This window comes from Leptodactylus fuscus, chromosome 3 (genome assembly GCF_031893055.1).
Source record: "Leptodactylus fuscus isolate aLepFus1 chromosome 3, aLepFus1.hap2, whole genome shotgun sequence".
NCBI classification, from domain to species: Eukaryota; Metazoa; Chordata; class Amphibia; order Anura; family Leptodactylidae; genus Leptodactylus; species Leptodactylus fuscus.
Genome location: NC_134267.1, coordinates 119,420,505 through 119,440,936, shown reverse-complemented (window position 1 = coordinate 119,440,936; position 20,432 = coordinate 119,420,505). Strand labels below are relative to the sequence as shown.

General features: G+C 41.4%; 1 protein-coding gene across 3 annotated transcripts in view; it reads left to right on the top strand.

Annotated features, from left to right (window-relative positions):
* ANKRD6 (ankyrin repeat domain 6) overlaps positions 1–20,432 on the top strand; it is a 132,846-nt gene that overhangs the window by 86,292 nt on the left and 26,122 nt on the right. For all 3 annotated transcript variants that reach the window (XM_075268190.1, XM_075268191.1, XM_075268192.1), the window contains exon 3: positions 12,133–12,231. In XM_075268190.1, the coding sequence (XP_075124291.1) occupies positions 12,133–12,231 (99 nt within the window). The remainder of the gene's footprint in view (positions 1–12,132; positions 12,232–20,432) is intronic.

Genomic DNA, 20,432 nt, shown 5'->3' with positions numbered 1-20,432 from the left:
GAGCATTAACTGTTGGGGGCTCAAAATTCCTGATGGCAGCCCTGTAATGATAAGGAAGTGATTACATTACAGCCAAAGGAGAAGGTTATTGAGTGAATGAGAACTAGGAGTTTAAAAATGGTCACTGACTGTGTAGTGGGAAGGTTAGCTAGGGAAACGAGAAGGGGAGTGAGAGAGAGTGGAGGAGGGAGTAAGAATGGGACGTAGATAAGTCATCTCTGAGTGCAGCCCAAGGAATCATGGGAGTTGTAGAAAAGGCACATAAACAGGAAGATGCAGATGGAAACAAATGCAGAGAATCCAGGAGCTCCCAGAGAACTCAGAAATCACTGCTAAATGTATTTGTGTGCACATAATAATAATAATAATAATAATAATAATAATAATAACTTATTAATAGCACTAACAGTAACTTGAGACGTTATTTGGAGTAAATCACCCCTTTTTGGGCTTGTTTGTTTGTCGTGGTTTACTTATCAAACATTTGTGCATTTTCTCCAGATGTTTTTCTCTGCCTGCCACTTTTTCTTTTTGGCAAGGATAGCAGCCATGGCCAAAGTGGAGTTTCTTATGTTGTCATATTTATAACTTATTCAAAAAGGTACAAATGCAATTCAGTAGTTAGTGGAGAAAAACCTGTTATGTCACAGAGCATTGGAATGACAATTCCATGTGGTACATTTTGCTCAAAATTATGCAAGTTCGTCTTTTTATAAAAATAGGTGTAAAGTTCACATGGCCAAAAAGGCACAACTAAAATAACTAACATATGCTCAACATTTATGAAGGATCTGCACCTATTTAATAAATATCAACTACTGAAAAAAAATAGAGAAAAAAGGCACAACTTCTAGATAAAAATGAGCACTTAATAAAAAATTTACAGTGACTTGATAATACCAAGACCAAGCCCCTAGGCTCTGGGCCGCACAGCTCCACAGGCATAGCACCACAAGAGCCGCAGACACCATGCAACACCGAACCATGTGAACAGATCTCAAAAATTCACCTTACGATATTTCCCCAGAGGACTGAGAGCTAGTAGGTGGTCCCTTTTTGCAGTCTCCTGCTTATTAAAAACACCTGGGCAAAATGGGGGGAATGCTGGTGCCAAGGAAAAACAAACAAAAAAATGGTGAAGGAAGAGACTTACCATATATATGCAAAAAGAGAAAAAGACATGGCCCGCACATCCCAGTCTTATACATTGATCTAGTGCTTCTCAGCAAATTCTACAATACTGGACATGAGGTTCTTAGTATACATATAGTAGACTGCAAAAAGGGACTCACCTACTAGCTCTCAGTCCTCTGATTGGGGCAATGTGGTAAGGTGAATTTTTGAGATCTGTTCACATGGTGCTGTGATGCATGGTGTCTGCTGCTCCTGTGGTGCTGTGCCCATGCGGCAGTGCAGCCCAGAGCCTAGGGGCTTGGTCTGGTGGCAGGGGTGTTGCCAGAGCACTGGATCGCTTCCCCTGCGGGCGCCATGTTGTGTTTGTGGCGGTCGCTGTGCAGAGCCGCACCCAGTAGAGTAGGGACCCACTATAAAGAGGTTGTTGTGAAGTGGCTAGTGGGCTTATACACCTTGATCAATATGTATACCGTGAACCTCATGTTCGATATTGAATATAGAATTTGCTGAGAAGCACTAGATCAATGTATAAGACTGGGATGTGCAGGCATGTCTTTTTCTCTTTTTGCATATACATGTATCATTTTCATTCCACTTCACTATTATCTGCTACTTTGTTCTATCACTTAAAATCTCAATAAAATACATTCAAGTTTATGGTTGTAAGATGACAAAATGTGAAAAAGTTCAAGAAATATGAACACTTATGCAAGCCATTGTATATTAGTTTGAAGAACACTATATTTTAGTTGTAATGGCAGACATACATATCATATCATTGGGACTTGGAATGAGCCACTATTATACAGTGTTGGCCAAAAGTATTGGCACCCCTGCAATTCTGTCAGATAATACTCAGTTTCTTCCAGAAAATGATTGCAAGCACAAACTCTTTGGTACTAATATCTTCATTTATTTTGCTTGCAATGAAAAAACACAAAAAAGAATGAAAAAAAGTCAAATCATTGATTATTTTACACAAAACTCCAAAAATGGGCCGGACAAAAGTATTGGCACCCTCAGCCTAATACTTGGTAGCACAACCTTTAGACAAAATAACTGCGAACAACGGCTTCCGGTAACCATCAATGAGTTTCTTACAATGCTCTGCTGGAATTTTAGACCATTCTTCTTTGGCAAACTGCTCCAGGTCCCTGAGATTTGAAGGGTGCCTTCTCCAAACTGCCATTTTGAGATCTCTACACAGGTGTTCTATGGGATTCAGGTCTGGACTCATTGCTGGCCACTTTAGTAGTCTCCAGCGCTTTCTCTCAAACCATTTTCTAGTGCTTTTTGAAGTGTGTTTTGGGTCATTGTCCTGCTGGAAGACCCATGACCTCTGAGGGAGACCCAGCTTTCTCACACTGGGCCCTACATTATGCTGCAAAATTTGTTGGTAGTCTTCAGACTTCATAATGCCATGCACACAGTCAAGCAGTCCAGTGCCAGAGGCAGCAAAGCAACCCCAAAACATCAGGGAACCTCCGCCATGTTTGACTCTAGGGACCGTGTTCTTTTCTTTGAAGGCCTCTTTTTTTCCCTGTAAACTCTATGTTGATGCCTTTTCCCAAAAAGCTCTACTTTTGTCTCATCTGACCAGAGAACATTCTTCCAAAACGTTTTTGGCTTTCTCAGGTAAGTTTTGGCAAACTCCAGCCTGGCTTTTTTATATCTCTGGGTAAGAAGTGGGGTCTTCCTGGGTATCCTACCATACAGTCCCTTTTCATTCAGACGCCGACGGATAGTAAGGGTTGACACTGTTGTATCCTCGGACTGCAGGGCAGCTTGAACTTGTTTGGATGTTAGTCGAGGTTCTTTATCCACCATCCGCACAATCTTGCGTTGAAATCTCTTGTCTATTTTTCTTTTCCGTCCACATCTAAGGAGGTTAGCCACAGTTCCATGGGCTTTAAACTTCTTGATGACACTGCACACGGTAGACACAGGAACATTCAGGTCTTTGGAGATGGACTTGTAGCCTTGAGATTGCTCATGCTTCCTCATAATTTTGCTTCTCAAGTCCTCAGACAGTTCTTTGGTCTTCTTTCTTTTCTCCATGCTCTATGTGGTACACACAAGGACACAGGACAGAGGTTGAGTCAACTTTAATCCATTTCAACTGGCTAAAAGTGTGATTTAGTTATTGCCACCACCTGTTAGGTGCCTCAGGTAAGTAATAGGTGCTGTTAATTACACAAATTAGAGAAGCATCACATGATTTTTCAAACAGTGCCAATACCTTTGTCCACCCCCTTTTTTATGTTTGCTGTGGAATTATGTCCAATTTGGCTTTTTGACAATTCTTTTTGTGGTTTTCCATTGAAGACAAATTAAATGAAGATAATAATACCAAAGAGTTTGTGCTGACAGAATTGCAGGGGTGCCAATACTTTTGGCCAACACTGTAGATAAAATTGATTTTAGATCAATATGTATAGTGATGATGCCAATGATTTATGAAAAACTGTATAATATTGTGCACGTCTACACTGTATAGTACCCATAATTTCTCTTAGGCTAAGGCACCACGTAGTGAGCTGTACTAAAAATGCGATGCGGGAAAAACCGCGGTGGTAACATATTGTGGTTTTCCCCTCAGCACCTGTAACAGAAAGCCTGCAGAGGTTTAATTGACATGCTGTGATGGTGCACTGCACCTATTTTTCTGCAATGTTTGGATGGGATTCGCTAGACTGTAAAACACCCCGGTCAAACCACAGCATTAATCCACATGGGATCCTGGTCTTACACAGTAGCAGTAACTAGATAGTGCTGCCATACATGGTGCCAGTCCTACATACAAGTGTGATTCAACTGTGTTTTCTTGCAAGTAAATGTGGCTAGATCTTCACTTAAAGAGGACCATTCATGGGTTTGAGCACAGGCAGTTCTATATTCTGTTGGAAAGCCAGCAGTGCTCTGAATTCTGTGCACTGTCGGCTTTCCTGATCTGTGCCCCGGGTAAAGAGCAATCGGTGCCGGTACCATAGCTCTTTGCAGTCAGAAGGGCGTTCCTGACAGTCTGCCAGGAACGTCCTTCTCCACAGCAGCGCCTATTAGTGTGAGTACAGTGTGAGCCGGAAGGAACGCCCCCCCCCCCCCCTGATAATACTCGTCCACTCGTTCCTCCCCACTCACACTATACAGCGTGATAGGTGCTGCTGTGGAGAAGGACGTTCGTGACAGTCTGTAAAGAGCTACGGTGCCAGCACCGATAGCTCTTTACCCGGGGCACAGATCAGGAAAGCCGACAGTGCGCTGAATTCATTGCACTGTCGGCTTTCCAGCATTATATAGAACTTCCTGTTCCCAAACCCATGAAAGGTCCTCTTAAAGTAATATATCCTACTAATATTATGAATGTGAAAGTTTGTGTGTTTGCATGTTTGTTCCTCAATCACGCAAAAACGGCTAAATGAATTTGAATGAAATTTGGCACATAGTTTGCAACCTTGATTAAAACATAGGCTACTTTTTATCCCGATAAATGACATGGCCTCACGACTGTAAGGGCTAGTTCACATGGGGGCAAGGAGGCAGATTTTGACAGTGGATTTCTACAATGGTGGTCTATGGAGGCATGTCACCGCTAGTGGAAAAAAGAAGCGAGCTGCCCTTTCTTCAGCTCCGTAGCTCTCTTTGTGCTAAAATCCGCCCCACCGCCCACTTTGTGAACGAGCCCTTATGAAATTATGTTCACATACTATATTATACTGCTCCTGGAGCCACTTATCTCAGTTTCTGATAAAGCCTGGTCTATCTCTCTGTGTAAACACACGCATACCCTCAATGGATTCTGTTTATGCATTTGCATATTATCTGATCTGCTCCAGGCAACATGCTCACACACTGGATGGGAAAACACCTTTAATCCAAATTGGCAGTTTACCAATTTTAAACATGCCAGGTAAAAGAAAATCTAATTTGTTGCAAACAACAAGAGCTATGAAGGTAGGCAGAAGTCAACAGAGTTCTCTTCAAGCAGAGCTGAGGGGGAACATCGACACTAACAACACACTCATTATATGGCGTCCCAGTGAGCTGCTGAGATGCCAGAACAATCATGGGCACAGCGCAAAGAACGAGTTCAGTGGCAGGCCATTGACAGCTGCCGAAATGCCGGAGCAGGTGGATCACCAATGCCAACTACACGCTCATCATATGACGCCCCAGCGAGCTGCTGAGATGCCAGGACAATCACAGGCACAGTGCGAGAAACAAGTTCAGTGGCAGGCCAGCTTGAGAGCTGCTGAAACGCTGTAGCATGTGGATCATCAACGCCAACAACCTGCTCATTATATGGCTTTCCAGCATGCTGCTGAGATGCTGTAACAATCACGAGCACAGCGCAAGGAACGATTTCAGTGGCAGGCCAACTTGACAGCTGTCGAAACTCCGGAGCAGGCGGATCATCAACACCAACAACACACTCATTATATGGCGTTCCAGAGAGCTGCTGAGATGCTGGAACAATCACAGGCACGGTGTGAGGAACAAGTTCAGCAGCAGGACAGCTTGAGAGCTGCCAAAATGTCAGGGCAGGCAAACCATCAACGGCAGTAATTTGCTTAATATAGGCGGCTCATCAACGCCAACAATCTACAAACGATGTTGGAGGCAGAGGCTAGTAAAGTATAATTGCCATTGTGTTCAGACAGCAGCAATGGTGGCTCAGTGGTTAGTACTGAAGTCTTGCAGTGCTGGAGTACTAGGTTCTAATCTGAACAGCGATTACATCTACAAGGAGTTTGTATGTTCTCTCTTTTTTTGTGTGTGTATCCTCCAGGTACTAATCCCACACTCCAAAGACATACCGATGAGGAATTTAGATTTTGAGCCCTATATAGGACAGTAAAGAAAAATACAAATTCTTTGAAATAAATTAAAAGAATTTGCTATCTTGTATAAAGGCCTATCCACTAGACAGGATCTTGTGTGGTTTAATGCTTTTGATATATCTGTTAAACAGTTTGTAAACTGAACCTTTTGGATAATAAATGCCCTCTCACTGAAAAACCTGTCTGATCACATATCTACATGATAAACTACTCATGGCCTTGAGTCATTTGACAGTCTACCTTTCCTCTGTTGCCTAGAGACAATAAGACCCTAATTGTAATTGCGTTACCTGAGACCTAGGCCTGGATCCTTTCCAGGTGCTGTGAACAGGAAATGCACCTTGCTGTGGTTATGTCAATTATTTGACACTAAAGAGAAGGTCACTTTTAGATCAGTGCTTCTAATGTTTATTCAAAAAATTTATTTTTATGAGTTAGAAAATAATGTGGGAAATATGGAAAAGTGTGGGATACATATGGGAAAAATGTGTATTATGTCCGCAGAAGAATTGTATTCTGAGGTATCTATACAAACTAAACTTAAAGCAATGCCTTAAAAATGTACATGCATTAAAATGTCATGTGTCCACTTAACCCCCTTGGGTTGTGTTCACAGGGAGTTATTTGGCTCAGGAATTTGATCAGGAAACTGAATCAAATTCCTGCTCCAAAAAATGCCTCACCATACAGTGCTATGGTGAGGCGTTTTTAGGATTCGCGGGATAGTCACCAGGAAATGACCTATTGTTTAAATCACACTTTTATATCAAATATAGTATTTTTAAAGACTTTTTGGTGATGATTCCAGGGTGATCAGTGTGCTGATAAATGAGGTGATTGACTCAAAGAAGTCTATAGAAAACAGGAAGTCTCAGCATTATTTGGCTTATAGGAAAAATAACTGCAGGATTTTATAAAATAAAAAAATATAGCTCATAACATGTAAAATTTTTAAAAACCTCACCAAAATATGGTCAACATAAAACTTGTTTTAAAACCCCCCAAAAAACAGTCATTTCTTTGTCAATGAATTCCTTTTAAGGAAATGGGGTAGTTGTGCCTTAATGTTCAGACCCAATTTTTCAAACCTGTCTTTATAATGAATTTACCTATTCACTCGATTCTAAATTAGTTTTTTTGTGATCAGCTAGTGACGACGTCAGACTTGGCAAGATTGTAGGGTCGACGCCACCCCACTCCCTCAATCAACTACAGCCGTCCTTCCCTGATACCCCACTCTCTTGGTTGGAGTACAACCAACTCACTGCTTTCCTCTGCAAGTTTTCCTTGCTGTCTTTGCTCTCTTCTTCTCCCTCTACCCTAGAGAGTATCCTCCTCCAGGGTGAGCCCTGATGCACTTCCACTCACACCCTACTACGGCCGCAGCTTTGGGTCTCCTACTCTACACCAGACTTTAGGAAAAGGACCTTGACTTGCGTTTCTCTCCTGCTGATTGGGCCCAGTCTTTCCTGCTTACACCCAAATTGCCGCTGCCCTGTAGCGTCCAAGAGAAAAAATTTTACAATTCTGACCCATCGGTACCGGTGCCCAGACCTCCTTCACAAGATCTACCCTTTTGTCTCTAATAGTTGCTGGCACTGTGGATCCACTGTGGGGTCTCTCATCCATATCTGGTGGGAGTGCAAGGAGATCCAGACCTTTTGGTCCTCTTTATACTAAAGTCAGTGATCGCAACGTTGCCTCCTCTCCCCAGTTGTCTCTCATTTCCCTCATCCCAGGTAAGATATCCCGGGTTAAGGGCGATCTCCTGTGCCACCTTCTCACAGCTGCCAAGACGGTTAATCTGTGCCACTGGCGAAGCACTACAAGCCCCTCATTGATGGAGTGGCTTCACGAGCTCCTTGTCATAAGGAGGATGGAGGTTCTTGTCGCAGAGGATTCTTCTGCCTCCTCTAAGTTCGATAAACTCATGACGGCTGTGGGTGGTGTTCCAGGTATCCTCAGAGTTTTCTAGTCTCTTTTCATAAAGAGGTGGTTTTCACCCCCCTCCTCCCTTGTTGTCTATGCCCCCCTGGTGTCTTTTTGTTTCCCCCTTTTTCTGTCCTCTCTTCATTGTTTTCCCCTTGACATGCCTGTTTTTGGACTTGTGCGTCCATCATTGCACTTGTTAATGACGTTGTTTACACTTTTTCCTGTGCTCTACATTTTGCATTTGTTTTGTTCCCATATAAAAATTTAATAAAAATTGATTACACCTAAAATAGTTTTTTTGTGTACTTTTTGTTTTGCTAAATTGTGGCTATTACATTTTGATTTTATCAATAGGGAAAATTTACCAAAAAATCATAAAATTATTAATTTGGAAAATTTTAGTTATTATGTTAAAAACACAGATCTTAGCACACAACTTTGTTAATCATTAACATTTACCATATGTGTACTTTATGGGTTTTTTTTTATTATTTATTTTTCTAGAATGCTGGAAGGGTTAAAAAATTTAGAAGTGAAACTTGATAGCAGGGAATAATTACAGCAAAGTCATTTATGCAGAGTCCCTGAGGTACCAGTACAATTGTGACCCACAAGTCATGTCTTTATTTTAAAAAATACACCTGTTAAGAAATTTTTCTAGGGGTATTGTAAGCATCTTGACACTATAGGTGTTTCCAAAAGATAATTTGCAGGTTTTGTGTTAATTGCAATTTCCTACTTGCGGCTGCTATTTGCTGCCAGGGCAGATGACAGGCCTCAGAAAGAGAAGAAGCAGCAATGGGATAAGCAGTACAGAGTGCATTAGGGTAAATTAAAAATCAACAGGTGTGTGATATATCCTAAAATACCCTTTCTTACAGAGCCCTGGGTTGTTCAAACTTGTGTCACACTGATTCATACTGTTGCCTATACAATGCCATCTCTAAGAAGTGCACAGCCAGTTTCTTTTACCACACACTCAATTTCTGCTGAGTGATGTCGCACTTTAGGACTTGATCTGACCCCTCCTCCCCATGTTACCATTGTAGCCTGGGATGCCTGCTGTGTACTGGTACCTCATTGTTGCACATGGTTGTGTTATTGTCAATACAAGGACCTTTGTCTTGTTCCTGTATTTGACATACAACATTTGCTGCTAGATTGAACCCTTCTCTCACCCTTTCTGAGCGATTTCCCAAGCAGTATCTTAGGGAGGGCTCTCTGGTTTTCTCTTATTGTGCCATAAATTAGAGTATTTCTGAGGCACTTGAAGAGTGGTATGCTGGTATAGAAATTATCCAGGAGAAGTGGTGGTCCTGGTCCAGCGGTGGATGCACCAAGTCCCACACATTAATTCCCAGAAGGAGCATTCTAGGGGATCACTTCTGGAGTCTTTCCTTTCATATATCCTAAATATGTATAGATAACCTGATGTACCCTTGCACACCATAACTTTCCTCTTATTTGGTAGGGGTGTATGCTTTAGCAAACCGGGCATTGAAATGATCTGTTAAGGGTGTCAATTTATATAAATGGTCAGAATGTGGTCATCTTGGGTACAGTTCATTATATGCATAATGCAAGAATCAAAGTATGGCCTCAAAACAAATCCTGGACATTTTGGTACAGTACAGTGGGGTGTAGTATAAGATGCCCCCTGCCCCAGTAGTCTCTAATAGAGGGGTCACCATAACAAGCACAACTCTGAATCTACGGGGTCCACCTGTGAGGTTGGGCAAGAATTGCTGTAGGGTCGTTAGCAATATATTTATACAAGCCCTGCTTTGTTAAATTTGATCCCCAGGCTGCCTGTGTACTATGTAGCTGGAGCACATAATTGTCTGGTAGTGAGAGCCAACTGTGATGGGGTTACTTCTCCTGGGGCTTTCTACTTCAGCAGTGTCACTTTTTTTTCTGGGGCATATCCTGGTCCAGCAGTGACCAGCAGGAGATTGGGCACAGATGGGCAAAAGTATGGAAACATAGGACAATCTAACACAGCTGTGCTCATTATACCCACTATGAACAACTCTCTGAGCTCACCCAAGCCTACCAGGGCAGCCATTAACGACTGCCGTTGAAGTCAGCAATTTCTGATTTAGGTAATTAGTGACTAAGCAATAGCGATGATCGCCGAGGTGGGATGGCTTCTATTGACTGTGTAGTATTGAGCTGTGATAGGCTGCTGTCTTTACAGCAGTCATTACAGCTCCAACACGTGGCATCTGAAAATGGCAACAGGTCTAAAGTGGCAAATTCTATTGCAGATCCCTGAATTTTAATATGTGATCAGAAAGCAACCATTACAGTTCAAAAACCAGAGAGGTAATTGCATTTTAAGCCTAAGGTCCCAAGTAGCAGGTTGCTGTGGTTTTTCCCTCTGTGCTTTTGACAGAAAGTTCACACCACCAGTGTTTCTGTAGGTATACTGCAATTTCCAAACAACTTCCAAACATTTCCGTTACATGAAGTGGTTTTTGCAGAAACCGTGCCAAAAACCACCTCCCGTTGTTTTGTTTTTTTTTTTCAGGCGGAATCTGCCTGAAGAAAGGTTATGTCGCTTTTTTTCCACTAGTGGAAAAAATCCGCTGGTGGAATACATAGAGCTCTATGGTGAGGCTTGTTTTGGAGGTTGATTTTGAGGCGGCTTCAGCTTCAAAATCAGCGCCAAAAAACTCAGTGTGAATGGACCCTTAGGGTGAATTCACACTGAGTAAACGCTAGCTTATTCTGAACGTAAAACACGTTCAGAATAAGCGGCGTCTAAAGCAGTTCCATTCATTTCTATGGGAGCGGGGATACGAGCGCTCCCCATAGAAATGAATGGGCTGCTTCTTTCACTCCGTGCAGTCCCATTGAAGTGAATGGGGAGTGCCGGCGTGTACGCTCCGGCATGAGCAGAGCTTGCCGTATACGCCGGCACTCCCCATTCACTTCAATGGGACTGCACGGAGTGAAAGAAGCAGCCCATTCATTTCTATGGGGAGCGCTCGTATCCCCGCTCCCATAGAAATGAATGGAGCTGCTTTAGACGCCGCTTATTCTGAACGTGTTTTACGTTCAGAATAAGCTAGCGTTTACTCAGTGTGAATGCACCCTTAGACCTATGTCTAAGGCTGGGTTCACATCTGCATTTGCTCACCGTTCGGGGATTCTGTCGTCCATTCCACTTGAAAAATGCGGAGAGAAAACTGGTGCAAGCTGGACTTTTCTCTCCACATTTTTCGGGCAGAAAACCATTGGACCCCTTTATAGTCCATGGGTAACTGCTTTTTAAGCAGGTTGGGTTTCCGTTCTTTGGGTCCCTAAGAGTGTAGGGGTAAACCTAGCGTAAAATGCAATGAATGCAGTTTTAGCATGTATTTGCTACACCAATGATATATACAATACTTGTGTGGGGCATGAGGCACCTATGTTGGAGTTGCTGATGAATGCAGCAGCATACCACTGAAGGCAAATAGGCTAGTATAGTCAGATGGTGTAAATTGGGTCAAGAATTGTAAAAATAAATAAAGTGCAAATTGCAGAGCTGTACTATAAATTTCTCTGTTATAAAATACCCTAAATCCCAAATATATACCAACACTTATACTATATTTATCCTTCTCTTTTTTATTTTTATTTCAAATTGTTATCCGACTGTATATCTTTGGTAGACATTCCAATTTAATGTTGATGTTCAGATTTTGTGTTTAATGCCTTTTATTAGGGATTGTAGGCTGCAGTAAGTGACCATAATAAGAATTCCACCTTTACATTGAAGCCATTTATACTTGATGGAAGACATGAATAGATACGATCTGTAGTGAACCACTAAATGGAGGAGCTGAAGATCACTAATAATCATGAGCCAAAAGATCAGTTTCAGAAAAATGCCAATTACAGTCTGCTGAAAAGTATACAGTACTTGTGTTAGCTGTATAGTGACATATACTGTCCAGACAGAGGCCAGCAGGACACTCTTTTGACCTTCCCCAGGCATCTGTGATGTATGTATAACCTGTACATTATGATTATTCCAGTCATACACGCTAAACTTATATCATAATCATGATGTGAACCTAACCTTATAATGGTTGTTTAATTTTTTGAGCTCTCTTTAACTCTGTACATTAAAATATTGGAAAAGATCCAATATGTACATGACCATTTTCACATGGAATAAAACTTTTTTTTTATAGAGCTGGTTTCCTTACATTCAGCTGTGTGTATTATTTTCTTTGTGCAGCATGGGCGCACCCCCTTGCATCTGGCAGCCAATAAAGGACATCTTAATGTGGTGCAGATCCTCCTGAAAGCTGGGTGTGACTTGGATGTTCAGGATGATGTAAGTAAAAAAAACCAAAAACCTCTATTAATGTTAATTTTGAAATATAACCCTGTTTTATTAGTATTACTAGTAACATTCATTTTTCTGAAAATATTACCGTATATACTCGAGTATAAACCAACCCCCCTAATTTTACCATAAAAAACAGGGAAAACTTATTGACTCGAGTATAAGCCTAGGGGGGAAATGCAGCAGCTATTGGAAAATTTAAAAAATTAAAATGGTCGGAGTTTTTGGGTGCAGTAGATGCTTGGGAAGGGGAGGGGGTGTTTTGGTTGTCTGTCTGCCCCTTCCCTGAGCTTGAGGACTGTTTTTTTCTTCCCCCCACTTGGAATTCATTCTGGCTGAATATAGGGGATCTGCAGTGCTGCTATTAACCCCTTCCCAATGGAACAGGAGCACTGCAGATCCCCTATATTCAGTAGACCGGGCACTGTCAGACACAGGGATACCTAATGTGTATGTGTTTCACAGTCATTTTCTACTTTTGTATGTATTCTAGGGAAAGGAGGGATTAAGAACTTTTATTTATTTTTTTTGCACTATTTTATGGGAGATTCTATACATTGATATTGTGGCTGGTCATAAACCCCCCTCACCCTCCTAAAAAAAAAAAAAAAAAAAAAAAAAAAATTTTTTTTTTTTTTGCTGACTCGAGTATAAGCCGAGGGGGGCTTTTTCAGCACAAAAACTGGGCTGAAAAATTCGGCTTATACTCGAGTATATACGGTTTCTCGGTTTCTTAAAGGAGTAGCCTGGTTTAGATAGTCCATTTTTATGTACCCTGTTAGAACATGGACAAGTAGAAATTTATGCTGAGGCTCTGCAATTTTGTGCCTTCAAGAGCACATCATCAACACAAAGAATGCTGAGGATTTGATGGGACATCTTGACATATGGCTTTGCTTTCCAGTTTGTACCCATGGCTATTGTGAAAGTAAGAAAATTAAATTTAACAATGGCAGTCTTAAGTCACCATTGAACTACTAATCCCAGCATGCTTTGCTGATTACCTTGGTTGCTCGCTGTACAGCTCGTACCCGTGTAGCCATCCTGCTGCTAATGCACTTGGGACCACCCACAGGGCAGGCGCAGTCAGCGCCGCACCTCCCATGAGGCGACCTGAAGCGAGCGCTTCAGGTGGCACTATGCCAGGGCCTCAGGGAGAGCGGCATTTTTGCTTCCCTAAGCCAGTCCAGGACAAGCTGTCCTGGACTGGCTTATCACCGAGCGGTGGTTTGGGGAGGCCACTGGAGCAGCGCCGCTCCAGCAGCCTCCCCTCACGCTCAGGCAGAGAGCAGGCAGTCTCCGGGCCTGCTCTCTGCCGGCGAACGGGGCTAAGCCCCGCCCATGCCCCGATCCGCCTGGCCACACCCCCGATCCGCCCGGCCACACCCCCGATCCGCCCCCTCCTCCCGGCAGGGGGGGGGGCGGCTTTCTGCAGTTAGCCTCGGGCGGCGAAAGGAGCAGGCTCACCCCTGGGCGCAGTGACCCTCTCAGCAGCTTGTGAGTTTAACCTGTGAGCCCTGCCCAGCCAGTCTCAAGCACCCCATATCTATTTAAACCCTTCCTGCCTATTACACTGCATTGAGCATATAGTTAATGTTCAGAGCCGTAATAGTATGTCGCTGTATTGCTGTGGGCATAGGTGGATTTGCCACGGGCCAAGAGTAACCCCTTGGATGTCGTGATCAATGGTGATCGCAGCATGCATGGGTTCCAGGGGAAAGATTACCCCTTGGCTTTCCCCCGTGATAAGATAGCAGTTTGCAAGGGGTTGCCATAGCAGTCAGGAGGCTGCGCCATGCGGAAAATAACATATTTTCGTCACTTTGCTTTCCCCAAGAGTAAAAAGTGATCAAAAAGTCATAAAAACCAAACATTGGTACCAGTAGAAAGTACAACTTGTCCCGCAAATAAAGAGCCCTGACATATTAGTAAAAAAGTTATAGGTATCAGAATATGGTGATCCCAGGAAAATCATTCATTTTCAAAAAGTGACGTTTTATAAAAGCAGTAAAAAGTAATAAAAACCAATATAAATATGGTATCGCCGTAATCGTAATGACCTGCCGAACAAAGCTGTCATGTCATTTTTAATGCAGAGTGAATGCCATAAAAACAAAATGCAAAAAACTGATAGAACTGTGTTATTTCACATGTACCCCCAAAAACGCTAATAAAATCTTATAAAAACATTGTATGTACCCCAAACTTGAGTCAAATGAAAGTAGAACTCATCACAAAAGGAATAAGCCGTCACATAGATATGTCGACAGAAAAATAAAAAAAAGCTATACATTTTGGAAGACTGGGAGGGAAATTATGAAATAAGACACCGATCATTAACATGCAAACTACTCTGCATCTTTAAGGGGTTAAACCTACTATGTGCTTCAGCAACATAGGTTGGTGGTTTTTGTGTTCCTTCTTGATTGTCTGGATATTGACCTTATCCTGTTTCTCGACTGTTGATTCTGTTCCTGACCTGCTGATCTTCTGTGTATGACGTTTTGGCTTCCTATCACCCTGCCTCTCTCCTGCCCGCCCCCATCTTAAGACCAGACTTGGCTACACTTTTGCCTGACCCTCTGGTGTTTTGCACTGATGTGTCTCTGGGCTTTGGTTCAGCTGGTTTTTTTTTTGCTGCGAAGACTGGATCCCTGTATAGAGGTTAAAGGGTGAAAACTAGGGGACCACTTAGACAGAACCCACAGGAATAGTCCACAGTCAAAACAATTAGGTGGCACAGTTGTGTCCATGATCCACAGTCCATTATAATAAAACTATAAGTTGTTTTATGTAACAACTTTTATTTTAAAATGTACCTCCAGTGACGCTGGGTTTACACCAGCGCCTGAACTCCGTTTTCAGGTTTCCGTCTTCTGCATGCAGAAGACGGAAACCTGTCATGCCGAGTCCGGCCGTGAGCGGAGATTTCTGTCTCCTGCCCCTGTTTTGTGCAGGAAAAGGAAACCTGCAGAACGGAGTATGGGCGCAGATGTGAACGAGCCTTTATAAAAAAAAACTTTTCATAATGAATAGTGCATTCAAATATAGGAAACTTTGTAATATATCTCAAGTATCCATTTATTAAACTGTACTCCTGCTCCTTAGCTTCAATCTGACCGCTTGTCTATTTTATACGCGCCTGTATATTTATCTCACATATAAAGCTCTATGGAGCAGTTTCTCCGCCTGATTAATTGATTTATTACCTCATTCTGTGTTCTAGCAGTCACTTTTGTACAACTTAGCTGAGTTAAAAACAACAAAGAATAGCAGAGAGCATAGTTTAACATTAGCAATGTTTTTTAAATGACTTTTCATTAGCTTTTGTTGTCTTCTACAATAAGATATCACGGTGCGGTAGTTTAACCAGTTGCAGAAGTTCAGATTAATTCTGCTACATATGTAAATTTCTATAATAATTTTTCATCAGTTCTAGATATGTTTACTTCCAGTGGATAAGTCATACACATAGCAGAGCTGTATGTACAAAGGCTATACTGCTTCATACAATGCTTCATACAATGGGGTCCTAGATACTGTTTTGTGCTTCATCGCAAAATTATTCTCTTGTATAAGAATCAGACAGTATAATACTCTGCATATTTATATATAAAATGAAAGGCATATGGAGAAACATTAGGGCCCCAGAGTTGTCTATGGGTACTATATTACAGCTGTGTAGATTTGGCACTTGGTAAGAAGCAATAATGCACATTGGGTGCATGACATTAATATTTCCAAGTATAAGCTAATTTCACATTTATGGTTGTGCTTTAATTAAAAACACAGATTGTTACTGTAAACTGCTAGTGCTCGCAGATAGCACATTGATTTACTTCATTTTCACTGGAAGGCTGCCAATGTGTCTGGACATGTCACTGTTTATGCCAGAATAAATAAAGTGTGGCTTTTATACTTATTAACAATATACTGGTATATTAAAATGGTGACATTTACATAACCTTCAGTGATGTCTTTCTGGTTTACCATATCCGTCTCTGAGTTTATCCCTAACCTGTTTGCCTGATTGTTAAACAGGCCTTCCCATTATGGTAAATGATCATGTACTGTTAAGGCATGCTATTACTTATTCATGTATGGGAATTTATCTTCTGCCCCTTTATTATTGTGATTGGTAGGGTTTCAGAGGTCATACCCCTATTGACCCTAATGTTAGAGCCTTCCCTACTAATTTGCCATAATGTTATAAGATGGAAATACTAATACATTTTAATTAGAAATAAGTAACTACATTTATATTAATGGCTAAGGCCCCAAGTAGTGAGCCGCAGCCGAAAAGGAATTGACATGCTGTGATTTGCAAAAAGGGCTAGCGTTTTCAAATCCTAGCATTTCCACTGCAGATTATTTTCTGCACTGTGTGGAATGGTTTAGCCAGAATCCCATCCACTTTTTTGTAGTCAATGCAAATTTTTGGAGTTTACGCTACTTTCAGGCCTTGGCCTTGAAGTGAAACCAAACAAAAAGGTATATGCACTGCACCTTCTAAAAATAAGAGTTCAGCATGTGCGGAGTTCATTCATATGACTAAGGTCTACACCTGCATTTACATATCATTATAAAATCACCAGAACTGGAAGGAACAAAAATCTGCTTTGAATCTGGAAATGTTAAAAAAGTATCATCCTATAAAATGTAGGGATTGCACACCGTGAAAAGCAAGTGCACCCATAAACCCTCTCTTTGCACCTAAAACTCGTTTAATCTTACATTCACACACAAAACACATTTAAAAATTGCAGTGAAAGGGTGCATTCACACGGCGTAAAATGGAGTGTATTTTGGAGTGTAATTTTACACGTGTAAAAAAATTTACGCGCGTATTTTGGAGCGTTTTTTTACACGTGGCGTTTAGAAAAACACGCTTCCGTAAACGCTCCAAAAAACGCTCCGTAAACACCACGTGTAAAAAAACGCTCCAAAATACGCGCGTAAATTTTTTACACGTGTAAAATTACACTCCAAAATACACTCCATTTTACTCCGTGTGAATGCACCCAAAAAATTCAAATTTGCTACTAAAATGTCCTCTTGAGGAATATATGAGGAATTCACACATACCACACGGATATATATTTACAGGTGTGGGTATTAAAAAAGCGCCAAAAATAGCGGAAAATACGCCAACCAATTTTGTGCATGCAAATTAAATAGGGGCTTACATAATAATATAATTTTCTATCCCCCTATAAAAATTGTAACTCTAATATATAATTACAATCTCTATGCCTAACTAATATGATTACCAGGGCAGGTTTATTGCTCACATATGGATGCAACCTCTGAAGTTCATATAGTTCATCATTACTTTAGTTAGAGAGCCATAATTCTAAATCTGATGACTTATTTGAAGTCTAGATATTTCATTTCTTCTGTGGGTACAAACAAAAACACCCGCTATTATGCCTATCTGAAAGCTGCCAAAAACTTTGATTTTATATGGTGACATTCAATGGGTGGATATGTGTTATCGGACCTATGGAACTTTTCCACCTGTCAAAAGTGTTTTATACATTTATTTCTAGTGATAATCATTATTGCTATTATTTTAGCGTGTACTGGATATCACTAGAGAGATGGTCAGTGTATTTTACTCTATAAAGATCAGATATGAACAGGAAAGGGAGAGGGTCAAGTGTAAATTTGATTGATTATTTTTTGTATGTGTTGTGTAAGTGTTTGGTGCAAATCTTTTGGCATTGCGATCTGGGTCTGGGTCACAGTGCCAATAAACTTCCTGGTTATGTTCAGAGGGGTATCACATAAGATCACCTCTCCGAATAGGTGCAGAGGGGTATTACATTATCCCTCTATGTGACAACCAGAGACAAAAGTATAATATGCTCTCTGATTGATAGGATTGATAATTTTAGTTTACTCAGATTTTTTTATCCATACAAGCACAGATTTCATGTTATTGTTTTTCATCTTAATAATTCTGTATGCAATAGATCTATTTTCTATTAATTTCTTACATTAATGGCTTATTAAACAGTAAATATTAAAATTTCACTAGTATCTATGGATGACACTTCTTCAAAATGGATGAAAACAGTCGGTTGTCCTGCAAGGTTTTTTTTTTTTTTTTTTTTTTGCTTTAGCCTGTGCCAAAGCATACCGTATATACTCGAGTATAAGTTGACCCGAATATAAGCCAAAACCCCTAATTTTACCACAAAAAAACGGGGAAAACTTATTGGCCCGAGTATAAGCCGAGGGGGGAAAATGCATGACATTCTGTTTGTGCTCATATTAATCCTAGCCGGCTTCAGGCCTATATGGTAATATCCCAGACGTCACGTGGTCTGGGATATTACCATATAGGCCCAAAGCCTGTGGTAGCAGTAGCAGCCTGTTGTCATACAGGCCTGAAGCCTGTGCTAGCAGTAACAGGCTATTACTACTACCACAGCTTCGGGCCTATATGGTAATATCCCAGACCACGTGACGTCTGGGATATTACCATATAGGCCCGAAGCTGGCTTGGATTAACATTGGATCCCGGAGAGGAGAGTAAAACTGTTTATTATTTTCTCTCACCTCCTCTGGGGCTCCGATTATTATACTCGGGGGTCTGAAAAGCCCGATGCGCGCTTGAGCTAATGTGGCCACGTCACCCGGCGTGTGATGTAGCTGGGGGAGGGGGCTGGGACTAGAGAGGAGGCCCGCTGCAGCCGAGTCAATACGGTCGAGTCAATTACCGTATTGACTCGAGTGATAATTGAACTGGTCCGCAGTGAAAGACACCTATGGGAGGCCGCTGGAGCAGCGCTGCTGCCAATAGGTGAGTGATGAGGCAGCACTGTCTCCAGGGCCGCCTTAAGATGTTTCCAAGGCAGAGAAGATGCTCTGGAAACATCTTGGGGCGGTCCTGGAGACAGCGCTGCCTCACCACTTGCCTATCGGCAGCAGTGCTGCTCCAGCAGCCTCCCACAGATGTCTTTCGCTGTGGACCAGTCATGTGACATTTTCAATTACCGTATTGACGCGAGTATAAGCGAGGTGCACTTTCAGCAAAAAAATTGTGCTGAAAAACTCGGCTTATACTCGAGTATATACGGTACATTTATAATTTTTTAAAGTTTTGTTTGTGTTTTGTGTTAAATTCCACTGGGTTTCCCCTTCTCAGGTTGCCATATTTACTGTAGACAATGGCTTTCTGTTCAGCAATTACAGTGACTCTGCAGATGAAAACTCCTCACTGATGCATCATTCACTGATTAGGTGCAATGATCGTTCCTGAGTCATATTTTTTGGGGGCAGGCACATGCAGGTTCATTGTCCAGGGATCAGGCTCGTTCATCACTGGCAGTTTTTCAGGGGTGGGCACCTATCTCTCAACTTTAATTCATTTAGCTCCACTTACGTCAATATCATCCTGGTACTGATCATGCATTAATAATGCATCCCTGTATTAGAATGACAAGCCCTATGTTAGCTACAGTAAAGCAGACAGAGCTGCAAATGAGCCGTTTTGGTGCACCTGCCTGTCGGGGCATACGTTTTTGTTTGTTCTCACTTCACAGTGCCCACTAACATAAAGTTTGAGAGGTTCCAGTATCTGGTGACCTGAGGCAAAGCAAGTGCTCTAGAAGATGCTGTCTCATCTAAGTGCACCAAGAAGTTTATTGGTATGCAGTTAATAATTCTTATGGTGTATATTAAAAATTAATTGTTTCAGATGACTTCACTTTGACACAAGAGAGGCATGTGCACTGTAGTACACAGTAATTGGAGTGAAAGCTAACAAAGAGACATAGTATTAGAATCTGCATGTACTTGGGCGTATTAATAAAAAAATAATAATAATTTGGAATCACTGCAGTAATAGAAGTAAATATTTATTACATGGGAAAATGACTCTAAGCAATTGTCTTGTTATATTATAATTGTTTGAATTTGTATGTAATGAAAAGTGCTGTTAAAAATTGTTCCTGTAATCCACTGTTCTCTTAAATCCTACCAGCAGCACAATAATATGGCATTCCTTCCCAGTGTACTGGTAGGACAGGTAGAATTTTTTTATTTGAATAATTAATTAGAATTTCCCCTTCCGTATAAATACCGGTAGTTAAAAAAAGGAACAGGTATCAAGAAGTCTCTTTTTGCCTCCATTCTTTGTTTCTTTTACCTTTTTTTCATTGCTTGGGCCTTTTTTTCATTCA